Source organism: Apodemus sylvaticus, chromosome 2 (genome assembly GCF_947179515.1).
Source record: "Apodemus sylvaticus chromosome 2, mApoSyl1.1, whole genome shotgun sequence".
In the NCBI taxonomy this organism is placed as follows: Eukaryota; Metazoa; Chordata; class Mammalia; order Rodentia; family Muridae; genus Apodemus; species Apodemus sylvaticus.
Window position 1 is genome coordinate 183,785,374 of NC_067473.1, and position 18,713 is coordinate 183,804,086.

Genomic DNA, 18,713 nt, shown 5'->3' on the forward strand with positions numbered 1-18,713 from the left:
TTGCCAGAGCAACATAATGAGACCTTGTCTAAAAACAAAAAAGAGAATGAAAACGGCAGGAAAATAGAAAGCAAGGTTTTCTAGATGGACAGATCAAAGACACGGTAACTACCCAGGCTAGGACTGGGTAACTGGGGCCCTATTCTGTCTTTCCTTATTAGAGTATATCTTATCCTTTAGATGGGCCACTGTTAAAACCATATAGTTTTGTTTTGTTTTTTTGTTTCAGAGAATTACAGTGACTGCCCTTGATGAGCTAATTGTTGACATTGCATGGTGTCCAAGACTTTAGATAGGTGTTTAGATAGGGTTGGAATTGAATCTACCTAATCTTTCCTTCTGAGACCTGGAATTCCATAATCCTATACACCATACCTGGTGGCAGTCAGTTTCAATAGAGATAAAAGGAATGCCCGAGCATACTTGGAAATAAAAGTTTGAAAATAGACACTGAGGTAATATACAAAATTGTATGTGTGTGTCATGCAGTTTCATGTTTCTGTTCTGGTTTCCAGCGTGAGTGCATCTCCATCCACGTGGGGCAGGCAGGCGTCCAGATCGGCAATGCCTGCTGGGAACTGTACTGCCTTGAACATGGTATTCAGCCTGACGGTCAGATGCCAAGTGACAAAACCATTGGCGGTGGGGATGACTCATTCAACACCTTCTTCAGTGAGACTGGGGCTGGCAAGCATGTGCCCAGAGCAGTGTTTGTGGACCTGGAGCCCACTGTGGTCGGTAGGTGTCTGGGCCCTGCGTGGAGGCTTTCCTGGGAAAGTCGTGTCTCTCAGGAAAGCCCACTGAGATCTGTGCAGAAGAGACAGGCTGTGCATGTACATAAAGTATGTAGTATTGTGATTTTGTTGGGTGAGAAAATTAAGAGTTATATGTGCTGTATGATATGTGTACTCTTAGTGATATATGTATATGCACATATAACCTAGAAGATATTTCCTAGTGATATTTCCTAGAAGAAACATATGTTGACATACATGCATAATGGAATTGAACAGCCCTTGCCTGAAAGATTCAAAGTACATATGGTCTCTCTCTCTCTCTAGATGAAGTGCGCACCGGAACCTACCGGCAGCTTTTCCACCCAGAGCAGCTGATCACTGGGAAGGAAGATGCAGCCAACAATTATGCCAGAGGTCATTATACCATTGGCAAGGAGATTGTTGACCTGGTCCTGGACCGGATCCGAAAACTAGTAAGAGGATTGCAGAGGGGGCTTCATATGGTGGTTGGCCTGGTCCAGAGGGTCACAGGTAGTGGAGTTATTTTGGCAAAACTGTTAGAATCAAGAATCTATTATGAGTTTACCAAAATATCTTACTATATAACCTCTGCTGAGATGCGTCTATAGGTCTTCATTGTATTTGAAGACAGTGTGTATATATGTCTGAATTTACATCAGTTTGTAGATGGAAGTCCTGAATGCAGGGTGTGGAAGTCGGGTGTGGCCGTGTAGGCCCTTGCTTATACCGTCTGGTCTTCCCACAGGCCGACCTGTGCACGGGGCTGCAGGGCTTCCTCATCTTCCACAGCTTTGGAGGTGGCACGGGATCAGGGTTTGCATCTCTGTTGATGGAGCGACTTTCAGTGGACTATGGCAAGAAGTCCAAGCTGGAATTTGCCATCTACCCAGCCCCCCAGGTCTCCACAGCAGTGGTGGAGCCGTACAACTCCATCCTGACCACACACACGACGCTGGAACATTCCGACTGCGCTTTCATGGTAGATAATGAAGCCATCTATGACATCTGCAGGCGCAACCTGGATATTGAACGTCCCACGTACACCAACCTCAATCGTCTGATTGGGCAGATTGTGTCATCCATCACAGCCTCCCTGAGGTTTGATGGGGCCCTGAATGTGGACTTAACAGAATTCCAGACCAACCTGGTACCCTACCCTCGCATCCACTTCCCACTGGCCACCTACGCCCCCGTCATCTCTGCTGAGAAGGCCTACCATGAGCAGCTGTCGGTGGCAGAGATCACCAATGCCTGCTTCGAGCCAGCCAATCAGATGGTCAAGTGTGACCCTCGCCATGGCAAATACATGGCCTGCTGCATGTTGTACAGGGGAGATGTGGTTCCCAAAGACGTCAACGCGGCTATTGCTACCATCAAGACCAAGCGCACCATCCAGTTTGTAGATTGGTGCCCAACTGGTTTTAAGGTAGGACTGGGTGCTGGGACAGTTCTGTCTGCCAGTAAACAACGGGTTCTGCCTCAGTGGCAGAGCTTTGCACAAAATTCGCCCTTTTCCATTTCAGGCTCCAGAGAAAGCATAGTAATTAAGTTGTGAAGTGACTGTGCTTTCCAAGTAGTGCCCTTTCTTAAAACCATCAGTTACCAAGCCTTATTTTTCTCAGTCAGTGAGACACTGAGAGGTGAGGACTTCTAAGGGAGGGGGTGTCTTTGCCAGCTACTAGCTGTGCCTTGCTCGAGTTTCCTCCCAGTGGAACCTGGTCCCACAGTGAAGAGCTGGCCTATGGGTTGTCCAAGTTAGTGGCTGTCTGTCCCTCAGAGTAGAGTCCACTAACACCAAGTGGACACTAATAATCTCTTAGTTCTGAGGTATTGGTTTTTGGTTTATTTACGTTTATTACTACTATTCTGGTCAATATTACATTCTTTTGCAACCATTTACTTGTGCTATTACTAATAGTGTCTACTACTAGTAATACTACTGGTAGTATTACTATTTTCCATTTTTAAAAATTAAGTTTTAGCTTGGCATTCATGGTGGCACATGCATATAATACCAGCACTAGAGAAAGTTCAAGGTCATCCTTTGTCACATAGGATCAGAACTGTGGAAGGCTGAAAAGCTGAACTGCCCCCAAGGTTTATAAGGCTTTTAAAGCTTGTATTATAAAACAAGAGGTCTCTGCAGAGCAGAGATATACTGTGCCTCCCATGGTGACGTTAGTTGACAGGGCTGCAGAGAGGAGCGAAGGATCCATGCTCTTCATTAAAGTGAGAATAAACTTCCTGATCAGGGGAGGGGGGCAGTTGAACCTTTGTCCTTGCTGCTCCCAGCTCAGCTCTGCCTATGAGCCTAGCTGCAGCTAACAGCCATGTGTCCGTGAGGGTGTAACAGGGTCACCACCTTAGCACATCCCTGCATGTTTATCATCCCTTAGCTCTGCCATGTCCTCCTTGGAGTTACTGCTACATGGGGTTTTCTACGCTGTAAGATTTCAGTCAGTTTCCTTTTAACTACATCTACTTTGGGTAGATTTACATGTCATACCAGGATTATAGGATTCCCATTCTCTGTCTTTGTTGTACTGTGTGAGTATATGATGATTCGGTATGTTCTATTTCCAATTGATCATTAGTGGTTCAAGTAAGCACTTTACAATATTTGAATGTGTTGCTTTGTGAGGGTGATTATTCATTCCCCAAAGTATTTTAGTAGTTTAAGCAGGGTCCACAGTTCCAAGCTTACACTTTTGAGGTCAATATAAACTTCTCTTTTTTCTCCTTCTCTGGCAGGTGGGTATTAACTACCAGCCTCCCACCGTGGTCCCAGGGGGAGACCTGGCCAAGGTGCAGCGGGCCGTGTGCATGCTGAGCAACACCACTGCAATTGCAGAGGCCTGGGCCCGCCTGGACCACAAATTTGACCTCATGTACGCCAAGAGGGCCTTTGTGCATTGGTACGTGGGAGAAGGCATGGAGGAAGGGGAGTTCTCAGAGGCCCGGGAGGACCTGGCAGCGCTGGAGAAGGATTATGAAGAGGTGGGCGTGGATTCTGTGGAAGCAGAGGCAGAAGAAGGGGAGGAATACTGAGCGCGTGGGTCTGGCTGGCAGCCATCTGTTTACAGCTTCCCCGCCATTGACACAAAAGGATATGTTTACTTATTAAAGTTTCTAAGTGGAGGCATTTTCTTCCCTGTGTCCTGTACTGTCTGACAAAATTCCTTCAAGATACCTGCCTTTTCCAAGTAAATTTCTCTGAGGAAACATACCATTTTTTCCTAAGAAATGATAAACATGTCTGTAGGTTCAGTTAAGTTCTAACCAAGGAAGACCATTAGGATAAGGAGTTTTATTTGTAAAGTACTGCATGATGGGTACAGAAATGGCTTTCTACCCTGTCTTAGGCTACTGAGGCCGGGTCCCTCTGTCTGGGCCCATGGTGTGTGTCCTGGGACTGTTGTAGTGCAATGTCTGACACTTCCTTACTGCCGACATCATTAGCTTTCTTCCTCTGCTTGTTGCACTGCTGTTGGGGTATTCCAGAGCCACCTACCATTGCATGGCCCCGGGTTGTCCTAGGTCTTCTAGCTAGCCCCAGTTCCTGGTATGGATTAAGTGTTGAGAGCTTGTATTGGTAGGGTCTTTTATAAAAGCAAGAGCCAAGAGTTTTCTTGGATGGCCCTTTTTTAGTCAAGGCTGACCCAGAACCGTATCTCTCACAGACCACAAAAGAAAGCCTTTGAATGAGGGGAAGACTGTATTCAGCACCCAGTTCTCCAAGTCAGAACTATATAAGACTAGCTTCAGGTACAAAGTGGCTCAGATCTGAGGAGTTTGGGGCCCAGTAAGAGGGAGAAGTGGGTGATCTGCCCAAAGCAGACTGTTGTGGTGATAAGCTACCAGCTGAGACAGAACATGAGAACATCTAAACTCAAAAGGAAGAGGAAAGACCCTGTCTCCATCTGCAGAGGGCACTAGGTATGCTTGCCACCCATGATGCTGTAAGTATCATGGCCATCGTTTATATACTGACTAGGAATGGGTGTGAGTGTGGCCTGGCTATGAATACTAACCTGCTGGGAGCAGCCACAGCTCCAGAAAGGATGGGGCCTTAGGGCCAGAAAACAGGAGTAGGCAGAATCGGGGCTCAAGCCCCAGCTTTTCCTTTTCCTCTCCTCTTATTGACTGTTGCCTCCTACAGAGAGGCAACTGATTTCCTGGGTATCTTAACCTAGTTCCCAGATCTCTACCTTCCCACCAGCCACCTAATATTTCTAAGCTAGAAATATGTGATACTAGTCTAAATCTGGGCTTTTGTGTCTTTTAAAGAAACTCTTGAATTCCATTCTTTTTTTAAAAAAGATTTATGTATATGAGTACACTGTTGCTGTCTTCAGCCACGCCAGAAGAGTGCATCAGATCTTGTCACAGATGGTTGTGAGCCACCATGTGGTTGCTGGGAATTGAACTCAGAACCTTGGGAAGAGCAGTCAATGCTCTTAAACCACTGAGCCATCTCTCCAGCCCTTGAATTCCATTCTTAATTAGCTATGGCCATGTTTGTAGGATATCACCTGTGTGGAAGTCATAAGTCAACTTGCAGGAATTGGTTCTCTCCTTTGGCCATGTGGTCAAACTGAGATCATGGGGATTGTCAATAAGTGTCTTTAGCCAAAGAGCCATCTGGACTTTTGTTGTCTTTGTTTTGTTTTTTTATTTTGTTTCATAGTCCAGGCTGGCCTTAAACTCAAGATCTTGCTACTTCCAAGTGCTGGATTACTGAACTCCCCTTCCCGTGTAAACCTGACACTTACACTAAGCCCCAGCGTTGAGGCTCACCTTCCTCACATCCTGGATAATCTAGGCTTTCCCACCTCCTTCCAAGTCCTCAGCCCCCACTCCTCTATCCTGCTCAGAATTGCACATATGCATGTGGACACACCCGCACAGAATGCTGTTTTCCACCTCTGACTTGGCTGCTCCCAGGGGAGGCCTAGTCGTGCCTGCCTCTCTACTCACACTGAGGTGTACTCTGGTGAGTAGAAGCATTCTGACTATATTACTACCCAGAATGAATGGGCATTCCTCTCTGCACTCAGCAGGGAGTACTTAAAGGGCCAGATGTGCTGAGTGGATGCCCAGTCAGTGTAAGAGCCAAATTGAGAGTGCTAGTGGCTGATACACTCTTCTAGAATGTGGTAAATTGAGTAAACCCGTATTTTATGCATGGAGGAGAGGATGGATGGAGGGAAAGAACAGGAAACAACAAAAACGAACCAATGCAGAGACCCGTCCTGAAGAAAGTCAAGGGGAAAAGCATCACAAATTCCCACCCCTGTAGAACCGTGTGGGAAGGAATAGCTCCTGGCCTGAAGTAACCAGGAGCCTGCTCAGGACTGAGGTCCTTTGGGACCCCAATTTTCCTGTTAATATCCCAAATGGCAATCTCTTCTTACAGGTAGGTGTTGAGACCCATGTAGCCAAGGAGGCAGACCTGAAGGTGAATCCCAATAAGTATTCATGATTTAGGAAAATGTTACTTTCCAGGAGTCTGACTTTCTTAACAAGAATGATGTGTCTACACAGTAGAACAGAGATAATTAGCAGGAATAATTAACAGTGCTAATGTGCAGGAGCCACTTTATGGGGCATTAGGATAATGTAATTTGCCTGTTTGCTAATGAGTGATTTTTTTTTGTTTTGTTTGAATAAAACTAGAAACCGAGGGCACATTTAATAGTGAACTTGCAAAAATTCAAACTATTACCACTCTCAGTGCTGTAGGAGAGGGTTCCAGACTCTGAATCTGGCTTGAGCTAACTGAACTGTGACATTCCACAACAAAGCTTACCAGCCAGCCGCTTGGGACTCCAACAACTTCTAGCCCCCTTGGGCACCCACCTCACACAGACACACATATCTACCTATAATTAAAAATAGATTTTTAAACGCTTTTTAAAAGAAAATGAGGCCTCTGTTGCACAGACAGGAAAAGTTAACCTTTCCTGATACTGCTACAAGAGGTCGTTTTTATTAAAGTTCCCTTTGCTGGGGGGGGGGGGGGGTGTCCTTCAGAAGTCTTTAATCTGTTGCCTTTTTAAAATCAGCTTTTAAATCAATATGAATTCTTATTCCTCACCACATGAGAGTGATTTTAGCATCAACAAAAGCACAAATCCAGAAATTCAGAGGCAAATCAAATGTTACTTCAGAATGTAATTATTGTTGCAATCATCCTTAATTTAGCTAACAATCTTAATTAGGCCAATCTCCATTACAAGTACATTTTGGGGAGCTGGAGAGTTGCCCCAGCAGTTAAAAGCACTTGCACTTGTAGAGGACCAGGGTTCAATTCCAGACACCCACATGGCAGCCCATGACCTGTTATTCCAGTCCCAGGGGACCCAGCACCCACTTCATGTGTGCACATGTTACACAGACAAAACACTTATGCACATAAAATGATCTTTTTTAAAGGACATCTTAGGGGAGGAGAGGCAACTCAGAAGATAAGAGAGCACTTGTTGCTCTTCCAGAGGACCCAGATGCAGTTCCCAGCACACACACACACACACACACACACACACACACACACACACACGCAGATGGTGGCTCAGTTACCCACCCAGAGCCCCATTTTCAGAGGGTTCCATGCCTTCTGATCTCAGATACCAGGTGTGTATTTGGTGCATATCTATATATGTAGGTAAAATACATATACAAAAACATTAAATCTTTAAAATGATTTTAATATAAAGAAAACCCAGGATGTGTTTTATTCATGAATACTTGTGTTTTATACTACTTTTCCGCAAGACTTCATGTTTCACAAGAAAAGGGTGAATTCAGCATATTTGCCTGTCCTACCTATTGTGTCCTAATAGCCTAGCAAAGAATATTTGGAAGCAGTGAGATATCATTTGGGTGGTAGAGTGCTTCTCTGGCACTCATGGGGTCCTGGATATGGTTCCCACCACCACATAAGCCATATGTGGTGGTGCAAACCTGCCATTCCAGAACTCAGGAGGTTGAGACAGAAAGATCCAGTCCAGATCACCAGCTTCGTAGGGAGCTTGAGGCCACCCTGGGTTAGAGACCCTATCCAAAAATACTGAATATATTTGGAAATGCTTAAAGAAATAAAGCAAAAATAAGAATGAGAAAATTGACCAGGAAGGTCCTATGAGCCCCCAAATGTTACTAGTTACACTATTGCTTACCCTCCAGAATCTGACAGAGAGGCTTTATTGTTAAAGATATTACATATTTGGGTTACAGCACACAAAGTTATTAAAGTTTCATCCGTACTGGTAGTTTTCAGAGAGTTGGAAGGATCTGTGCATGCTCCCAGAGGAAAATAGTGATCTTAGTTAGCGGTGAACCCCTTGAGCTACAGGAACGGCTGGCCTGGTGAGAATTGCCCTTTGTGTAACAGTGCCATGAACATGGAAGTAGCCAAACCACTTTCTGATCGGATTTAAGTCCTGCTGCATATGATGAAACCCATGCCTGGCACAATTGTTGGGCTAGACATTTTGCTATTCTGCAAAAATGTAGTATATAAAGTGACTCCTAATGACTTACCGCATACCCGTAGATTAATGCATCCCTCAACCCTCATCCCAGAGGCTTCTATTCAGTGTAGATGGTGATTAACAGAGACTCATAATGGGCCAGGATACAGAGATTAAGAGACTAGAATGCTTAGCCAGAAATGGGACATCTACACTGTGCCGCTTCTCCGAAGGCTCGGGGGTGATCGCAGAAAGGGGGTGGGGAGACATTGAGAGCCAGGGGCACTGAAAAACTATCCAGGATACGGTGTTATCTCCATGTAAGAGGACAACTGTACTTGTGAAGCAATTAGGACTGCATGCATAAGTCCTGTGCATGCTCAAGCCAGACCAAATCCCTTCGTGGAGAGGGACAAGTCCCAACCCTAGCTTTGAAGCTATCAGCAACCAATAGTGAGAGGGGAAGCCAGCTTTTTAAAGGATATTGTAAGCTAGCCATCCTGCAGTGGAAGGTATGGAAGGTCACATATCCATGAATATAGAAGCACCACAAATTGGACTCGATGGGGGCAGCACATAAAGGGGTGTTGAAGTACAATCTGGGAGGAGTTAGGGGATGGGCGAGTAGAGTCAAAGGTCAACTCATTGTAGGAAATTCTCGAAGAACTAATACAAGTATGTGATCTAAGAACTAAAGAAGGATAAGGGATATGGACATTTTCTTTGATATAGTAGAGGACCAATTACCAGACTGTAACGTTCCTGCTACCCTCAAACAGTCCTGTGAGTAAACCCTCTCTCGTGCTCCTGTACATAACCCAAAACGACTCACTCACCAAGCAATACAGACGGAAGGTTCTCTGATTTGCCATTGCCTGGGGTGGCGTGGGGCGGGGTGGGGGCGGACAGAAACAGGTTTCCTAGGGAAAGCCACTCAGCAGTCAAGATGGCCCTTTGGGAAAATCATAACATCTTTCTAGTGGTGTCCTGGGTGGGGATGGGAGAATGGGGGGGAGGGGGCGGGGGATGACCAGCCCAGGAGGGAGCATTTCCACTTTCTCGAATACTTAGATTCACAAATAGAAACTCAGCAATGGTACAGGAAACAAGAACAGCCCATGAAACCCTCAGAGGTTTCCATTTAAACCTGTTTTAGAATTATTCAAGTTATGGGAGAATTATACTAGAAACAATACCCTGGTTTAACTTTTTAAAGGCTTTTATTTTTATGAGAAGTCTTCTGTCTCTAAAAGCAGTGACCCTTCTTAGGGCAACAAGCCAGCTAACCCTAGTTTCTTTTAGCTGTGGTCAGGGACAGGGCACATCCTACAAAGACCCGAGGAAAGATTGTCCAGGGTACTCTGGGCATGGCGACCCTTGCTCCTCAGTAAGCTGTTTCACAGATTCCAGACCTCCGAAACCTCGTTTCCTGGCAAGCTGGTGAGCACTCTGCCCTGAGCACGGATGACCACTCCACACAGCTTCCCATTACCGAGTGAGTGACGGTGGTAACCATGACTACTGACAGCTTTGCTCAGTGTTATCCTTGGAAACAGATAATCTATAAACCCAGGAGGATTTTGCTGGCTGGATATTTCTAAATATATTTGCCACCTGGGGAGAGTAACAGCTTTGTTTCAGGAGACATCCTGTAGGCAGAGATATACTGGCTTTGTTTTCCCCCAATTGAATAGCAACTGACTTTCTCCAGGTATTTGAGTCTTGCTTTCTGCCTTTTAAAAAATTACTCCCCATAGCATCGTGTTATCTTACTAAACTCCACTCCTCTAGATCACAGAGCTGTTGAGTTTCTTCATGAATGGAAACCCAGTGTGTATTTCATAGGCATATTTGAAGGTGCCACAGCACAGTAGACTAAAGTCTGCTCATGTTCAGCAGTTGACAGGTAGGAAAGTACACTGTTGGAGAGGCGGGCACAGGCTGTCCCTACCCCCACTGCCCACAAGAGCCAGTCATCCTGACTAACATCACACCGTACACAAACTCCCTAGAGCCATGGGTCTCAACCTTCCTAATGCTGTGATCCTTTACTATAGTTCCTCCTGTGGTGATGACCCCCAACCATAAAATTATTTTCATTGCTACTTCATAACTTTAGTTTTGCTGCTGTCATGATTTGTAATGGAAAGATCTGATATGCAGGATATCTGATATGCAACCCCTGTCATGACCCACAGGTTGAGAACCACTGCTCTGAACAATACACTTCACTTCTCTTCCGTATCAAGCAGTTCCTATCAGCAGGGAACCTTGGGTGGGTCCCTTAACATTGTAAAGAGCAGGGCTGCCTTTTCTGCCAACCATATGAACACCATTTCTGTAAACTCTAATGCACAGAGAAAAGTCTACAAGCATCTAAGCTGACGCTTGTCAGATGCCAGATTGGACCATCACCACGGCAGGTGGAGAAGGAGGGAAATGCCAAGTGGCAAAATCTGAAGGAGGCTCCAATTAGTAACCATTTCACTAGAGCAGTTAACTATTGTCAGATTCAGTTATTGAGAGGCCCAGAAGGATGCTGGCAGTTTCTACACCTCACCATATAGCACTGGTTTTCAACCTCTGGGTAGCAGCCCCTTTGGGGTTGAATGACCTTTTCACAGGGGTGGCCTAAGACTATCAGAAAACATAGATATTTAATACATTACAATTTATAAAATAGCAAATTGCAGTTATAAAGTAGCAATGAAAACAATGTCATGGTTTTGGGGGTCACCACAACACGAGGAACTGTGTTAAAGGGCCTCCGCATTAGGAAGGCTGAGAACTGCTGCTCTCTGCCCAACCAGCTCTTATATTCCTCGTGGGCAACAGTAATGTCTTGTTCCCTCACAGAAGCAGGCTAAATTGTGCGGTCTCTGTTCTTCCCATGAGCCCTGCATGGGCGTTTAGAGTGTGTGTGTGTGTGTGTGTGTGTGTGTGTGTGTGTTTTCACATCATGCATGCGTCTACAGAGGCCCCAAGAGTTCATCGGGGTCCCCTCACCGGGAGTTACAGGCGGTTGTGTGCCATCCAGCATGGATGCTGGGAACAGAGCTCCAGTCCTCTCTCTGCTAGAGCAGCAAGTGCTCTTAGCTGTTGAGGTCTCTCCACACACACAACTCACACACACAACTGCACCTTCTGTCCCTTTGTTTAGCAAAATAGAAGTGGCCATACTCTGTGACTCTTGATTAACTGGGTATGTTGTGACTGAGTGTATGCCACTGTACCTGTGTTGGGTTAGCTGCCTGGTGATCCTGTGTCTCTAATATTGGTGTGTGTGATAAGGAGAGGCATGCCTAGTGGTTTGAGGGTGGAGAAAGGTTAAGTTGCTATAATTAGAAACAGCAGCATGCTCTGAGTACTGCCTGAAGCTCCCACGATAGGTAAGGAATTCTCTCTACAAACCTTCAGGTCAATCATAACACCCATTTCAAGTCAGAGGGTTTGCTTTATGATATTAATTAGATCTTATCTCTCTAATTGTTTATAGCTCGGTAGTTAAAATATATAGACGTTTGCATCTGGACGCTTTCCAAACACCACATTAATAGATTGCGAGTGATTGGTTTGTGTTTCCATAATGCCAAAGACTGATGTGCTCTGAGGGCACAGGTAGCGTTGGCACGTAGAGGCAGCTTCAGTCTCACTGCAGACCTGAGCTTGGCCATGTCTGGCGCCCTGTCCCCTTTGCAGCATGACTTGCCCAGCGTGACTTACATGTGACACTGAAGAAGAGGGCAGGAACAAGGAGGGAGCCTGTGCTAGGTACAAGCTCAGCCTTCTTATAATAGAAGACACTGGGTGCCAAAGCTGAAGGTGTCACAAACTCCATCCCAGCCTGCTGTGACACCAAAGAGTGAAGGATGCTGGAGCTTTCAAGTTATTTCACATTTCTTTCCTACTTTCAGGAGTTGTTAAAAAATAATTTATCATTAACTTACTGTCAAAAAAAAAAAAAGATTTGGCCAGACCTCAAAAATGTGATTAAATATGCTATCTTTTATGGTGCTCAAATGCATGTGTCTGTGTGTGTGTGTGCATGTGTGTGTATGTGTGTGTGTGTGTGTATGTGTGTGCATGTGTATATGTGTATATATGTATGTGTGTGTGTGTGTGTGTGTGTGAGTGTGTAGGTCAGAGGACAACTTGCAAGAATAAGTTCTCTCTTTACCTTGTGGGTCCTAGGGTGGAACTCGGGGCATCAGACTTGGCAGTAAGCACCTTTACCTATTGAGCCGTCTTGCTGGCCCCTTCTTTTACAACTTTTTTTATAGCCAACTCATTTTTTTTTTATTTTGGTTTAGTTTGGTTTGGTTTTTTTTTGGATCTTGTTTTTTTGAGACAGGTTTTCTCTGTATAGCCCTGGCTGTCCTGGAACTCAATCTGTAGACCAGGCTGGCCTCGAACTCAGAAATACTCCTGCCTCTGCCTCCCAAGTGCTGGGATTACAGGCATGCACCACCACCGCCCGGCTCACCAACTCATTTGTTAACAAGCTCATTCTTTTAGTAATTGCAGCAGACTGTCTGATACAATTCTACCTCAGAAATTGGATTTTCCTTAGGAAGTATTGCCTATGTTTTTTCGTTCTTTAGTTCATTTTCATAATGCTAAGGCTCTAACTTGGATCTTTTCACACGCTAGTGAAGGGCTTTCCTGCTGGGTTACACCTGGGCTCTGTGTAGTTGTGGTTTCTAGTTTACGTGTTTTGTTTTGTTTTTGATACAGGATCTCACTATGCAGACCTGGCTGGACTCAAACTCACAGAGATCGTCCTGCCTCTGCTTCCAAGCGCACCACCATGCCTAGCCTGTTTATAAACCTCCATTCCCTCACCTGATACCCCACAAGCATCTATGACATACAGCTGTGTCTCAGGAGGCCGAGCAGACAGCAGAGTCTGAATAACAACAGCACTGCGCACTCACTACTTCAGCCTCCCTGGCTGTAATTAAAAGTAAATGTGTGTCCCAGAGATGGCTTCACAGAGAGAACAAGCGACTAAAACCATCGCAAAGAAAATTAAAACTGTAAATAATTGCCCCATCATCCAAGCGTCTGAGTATTCCCTGGGAACGGACAGGCAGCAGGACCCACTAGGAGCCCCTGGGAAGGAGTCCACATTTCCACTCTGTTCTAAACTGAAAATATCAACACAATCAGCTAGCTAGGGTTTTGTCCTTAAAGTTAGGACAAAACCCTAAGTGGGCCATGGGAACCTCATTACAGTGGTTGGGGGTATCCCCTGGAGACTTTCTATAGATTCCCACCTAGGGTGTTATATACAGACTCAGATTGACAGTGTCACAAAAAATGATCTGATAGTCTGAAATGTTTTCACTAACCTTTGTGTATATGTGTGTTTGCATGTATATATATATATATATATATATATATATATATACATGCAAACACACATATACATATATATATATGATATTTATACACAGTCTGTGTGTGTGTGTGAGAGAGAGAGAGAGAGAGAGGCCCCATGTCTGCCCCATGCTCAGCCAGTGAGCTCTAGCCCACACATGATACCTACACACATGCTGCTGGCTAAATAGGATTAGTGCCTATATCTCAAAGGCCACCTGCCCAGAGCTCCTGCCCTAGTATTCTTAAGTTTTAAAATATAGGATTTTACTCTGCTATATATGCTCCTTCTATTACATTTTAGAGATTTATTTTTATTATTTTTAATTGTGTAAGTGTACACATGTGTGCTCGAGTGCTCACATGAGCTCGTGTGTGTGTGTGTGTGTGTGTGTGTGTGTGTGTACATGTAAGAGCAGTGCCCACAGATTCCAGAAGAGGGCATCAGGTCCCCTGGAACTGCTGTTACAGGTGAATATGAGTTGTTGGAAACAAAACTTATGTTCTCTGGAAGGGTAGTGAGTGCTCTTACCCACTGAGTGGATCTCCTGTGAGTGAAGGTCATCTCTCCCTACACGGAGACTGCCACAGTCACATACTGTGTGGTTGGCGATGGCATCTGCACATAGTTCATGTCACTGTTTGTCCAGAACGTGAAGGCAAACCTTGTTTTCCAAATGGTGGTAACTGGCAGGCTGGCTCAGCAGGTAAAGACACAGCCGGTAAAGGCCACAAAGCCTTAAGGTCTGATTTTGATTCCTGGACACTACATGATGGAGTTAGATAACTGAATCCCGGAAGCTGTCCTCCGAGTTCCAGAGCTGAGCCACGGCACATTCCGGCCCTTCCGCCAACACTCACCAAATAAAGGAGAAAAGCATTTTGTTTTTTTAATAATCCACATCAAGTATCCCATCTTTCCTCTTGATTCAAAATATAAAAATAATCTTGAAGTTTCATGGTTGAGATGCATGGTTAATTAGTCAGGGCGTTTCCCATAGTTCTTGACTTAGAGACCCACAGAGGATCTTTTGTCTCTGTTTCCAAACCCTTCACACTGATGAACAGCCAGGAGGGCGTGGCAGCTGGAACTTTGGTGCTGTTGGGGAGACTGGTTATGTCACAGAGCCAGCTGGTTACATCACGGAGCCAGCTGGTTACATCACGGAGCCTACCGGGAAGCAGAGGGCTGTGACTGTGGAGTCCCACCTTCCTGCCCCTTGGCTCCAGCAAGGCCAGCCCCACATCCACAGCACCAGCCGAGGACCAGCGCCTGACCCTGTGGGGACTTTTCACACTCAAGCCTCAGGGAACATTTTACACACTAACCCCGGCTCGCTACTTGGGTTGAGGAATTGACTTATATTAACCATATTCCCAAGGGGAGTAAAATTAAAATTTATGAGGTATTTCCTCAACATCTTCTACAAAAGTTGAAGTTCTGGCTGCTTCATGGTCTGCGTGCTTAGTGCGGGAAGCTTCTTTACCTGGAGGTGAAAGGTCATAGCCATATGGGGTTCACTAATTTTAATTCACACCAAAATTACTGGTTTCATTCTGATGTACTGTGACAAGGCCTGAGAATCACAGCGCCTCACAGCCCCTCAGCCCTGCCCTGACTTCCCTGGCCCTGACTACAAAATTAACAGTGGCCCTCATCCAACTTCCAGGGAGCAGATGTTAGAGTGAAGCAAACAAACAATTTACTCTAATTAGCACCTGATGACCAACTGGGGAAGAAGGGCAGCTAGCCTCCTACCTGCCGGCCCCTCTCACCAGGAGCCGATTCACCAGCCACACACACACACATGCATGCACAAACATGCATACACAGACACAAGCACATGGGCACACCATGAATGCACACACACAAACATCCACACAGGCATGCACACACATGTACATACACATGGACACACATACATGCAGGCATGCACACGTGTACAAGCACACACACATATATATACACACTCATACAAACATGTACATGGGCACACACACACACACACACACACCGCTCTCCTATGAGGAAAGGCCATAAATCCCACTATTTCTATCAGCACTTTAAGCATTCCACATTTAAGGAAACATTGCCCCGCCCCCACATGACCACCATCTTTGTTTTCTCCTCTCCCTTCCTGAACTCAAACCTAGGTGCCTACCTTTTGCTGGCTCAGCAATTCTGCTTGGCTTAAGTTGTTGTGAATAAAAAAGTTATCAAGTGAAGAACTAGGGCTGGAGAGATGACTCATTGGTTAAGAGCACTGACTGCCCTTCCAGAGGTCCTGAGTTCAATTCCCAGCAACCACATGGTGGCTCATGGCCAACTGTAATGGGATCTGATGCATTCTTCTGGTGTTTGTCTAAAGCGGACAGTGTACTCACATAGATAAAAATAAATAAATCACCGGGCATGGTGGCACACGCCTGTAATCCCAGCACTTGGGAGGCAGAGGCAGGAGTATTTTTGAGTTTGAGGCCAGCCTGGTCTACAGAGTGAGTTCCAGGACAGCCAGGGCTATACAGAAAAACCCTGTCTTGAAAAACCAAAATAAATAAATAAATAAATAAATAAATAAATCTTAAAAACCGTGAAGACCTAAAAGGGTTTCTCTGGGGGAGAAACAGGGAAAGAGGAAGAGAAAATCGTGTTCTATCACAAAACCTCCCAGCTGAGGCCCTGAGCTACACTGTGTTTCCTGTTACCCCAAGAGTCCAGGGCGGCTTTGGAAGACTTCTGAGGAATGGAAAGAGCCCTCTGAGAAGACTGATGATGATGAGGTGAGCACATCGACTCTTTGTTCTGTAACCCCCGTTTCTAGAAAATTTAGCTCCGTGTCAGACCGAAACCCAGGAGCCCACAGGGAACGTGTCGCATCACAGAAAGGCAGCATTTTGCTCTGTCAGAGAGATGAGACTATTTCATATTCTGATCCAATTTAAAACAGACAGCCGTAGTTTGGATTCACAGGAGAGAAAAACCTCAAGAAAATCCAGTCCACGACAGGCCTGCCTTTGACGCAGAGGGCTTCAGAATCTCAGGGTCCCCAAGGAAGGGTGCTTTATGACATCTCCAGTAACCTAACAGTTCTCACTCTGTGGATGATGACCCAAACCACTCTGAAAACAGAGAGCATGTCACCTTGTTTCCATGCCTGGCCTAGAACTCTCTCTGCAGGCTGCCCTCAGACTCACAAGAGACTCGCCTGCCTCTGCCTCCCAGCTGCTGGGATTAAGGCCCTGATGCCTGGCCTGGAAACTCATTTCATACAGAGGTCTCACAGAGAATTTTTCAGGCCACCTGGATCATATCCCACTTTTTTTAAGGTACATTTTACAAATGATGTAACTCCCTAGAACTAATCTTTCCTTTGCTTGGTGGTTTGAATAAGAATGACAGCCACAGCCTCTGTGTTTAGATGCTTAGGGGATGGTGCGCTCTGAAAGGATTAGTAGGTGTGGTTTTGTGGGGTGGGCTTTGAGACTTCAAAACCAGAGCCAGAGCCAGTCTCCTCTCTCCCTCCCTCCCTCTCAGTGACTGTCTTGTTGCTCTCTGCCTCTCTCTCTCCCCCCCTCTCTGTCTCTGTCTCACCCCATCCCCCATCCTTCCCTCTCTGATGCTTGAAGATCCAGGCTGCAGAACTCTCAGCTCCTTCTCCAGCACCATGTCTGCCTGAGTGCTGCTGTGCTTCCCTCCATGATGACAACGGAACCTCTGGAGATGCAAGCCAGCCCCGATGAAATGCTTTCCTCAGTAAGAGTTGCCATGATCACTGTGTCTCTCTTCACAGCAACAGGACTGACTCTGACATTCTGAGTTAAGTGAGTTATTGTGAGTCTATCTTTGCTAAGCTTGGGTCAGCACGGAGACTCTTGTCTGTGCTGTCCTATGAAGGATCAGACACCTTCTCTGAAGGAGTGGGGTGGGGGGCACAAAAACATAGGTTTATAAACAATGTCTGCTCTGATGAGTAGTTGAAACATTTTGACTCAGGGACATGGACTGTACTGATTGCCTGTGGAGTTCATGTGTGTAGAAGTTCATGTATGTGGAAGTTCATGTGAAGTTCATGTGTGTGGAAGTTCATGTGGAATTCATGGTATGGAAGTTCATGTGTGTGGAAGTTCATGTGGAATTCATGTGTGTAGAAGTTCATGTGGAGTTCATTGTGTGGAAGTTCATGTGTGTGGAAGTTCATGTGGAATTCATGGTGTGGAAGTTCATGTGAAATTCATGTGTGTGGAAGTTCATGTGGAATTCATGGTGTGGAAGTTCATGTGGAGTTCATGTGTGTGGAAGTTCATGTGGAATTCATGTGTGTAGAAGTTCATGTGGAGTTCATGTGTGTGGAAGTTCATGTGGAGTTCATGTGTGTGGAAGTTCATGTGTGTAGAAAGCTGACAACTGTGTTTACTCAGCGGAGCATTCTCTTTTCCAAAGGACTTTAATCTAGTTTCATCTCTTGCTGTGATAAAACACTGACCAAAAGCAACTCGGGAAGGACATGGTCTATTTCAGCTCACCCATCACAGCCCACCGTCCACCATTAAGGAAAGTCAAGGCTGGAGTGCGAGCCAGGCGGGAGTGCGAGCTGCAGGCACCTGATGAAGACTGAAGACACCCCAGCAGGGCTGGCCCCTATGGGCTTGCTTCCAGGCTCACAGCCAGCTACCTTCCTTTTATTTTGTTTAAACAAATGCAATTTATTTTTATTACTATCTTTAATCGTATATATGTGTCAGAGCCCGTGAGCACAGGTACCCCAGGGGCCAGACATGTTGTATCTCCTGGAGCTGGAGTTGCAGGCGGTGTTTCCTCTTCCAGGGAAGAGCAGTAAGTATCTGTAGCCACCACAGCATCTCTCCAGCCCGCAGCTGCCTTGTGTGCACAGCCCAGGTTCGCCTGCCCTGGGCTGGCGCTACTCACAGGGGCCCCTCCTGTGAAGGCAACTTTTCAGCTGAAGTCCCTCTGCCCACGTGTGTCAGGTTGACAATGAAGCCTGAGCAGACTCATGCAGGCTTCTGGTTCACAAACAATGTTTTTCTTCCTGAACAAATACTGGTTTGCATGTGCCTAAAAGGCAATGGGGTTTGTCTTGAGGGG

At 45.7% G+C, this 18,713-nt stretch overlaps 1 protein-coding gene across 1 annotated transcript; it reads left to right on the forward strand.

Annotated features, from left to right (window-relative positions):
- The first annotated feature begins 515 nt into the window (after positions 1 to 515).
- LOC127679403 (tubulin alpha-3 chain) lies at positions 516 to 3,806 on the forward strand. Its single transcript, XM_052175264.1, has 4 exons — positions 516 to 738; positions 1,062 to 1,210; positions 1,504 to 2,184; positions 3,510 to 3,806. The coding sequence occupies exons 1-4, from the start codon at positions 618 to 620 to the stop codon at positions 3,804 to 3,806; spliced, it is 1,248 nt and encodes a 415-aa protein (XP_052031224.1). The 5' UTR covers positions 516 to 617.
- The last annotated feature ends 14,907 nt before the right edge of the window (positions 3,807 to 18,713 follow it).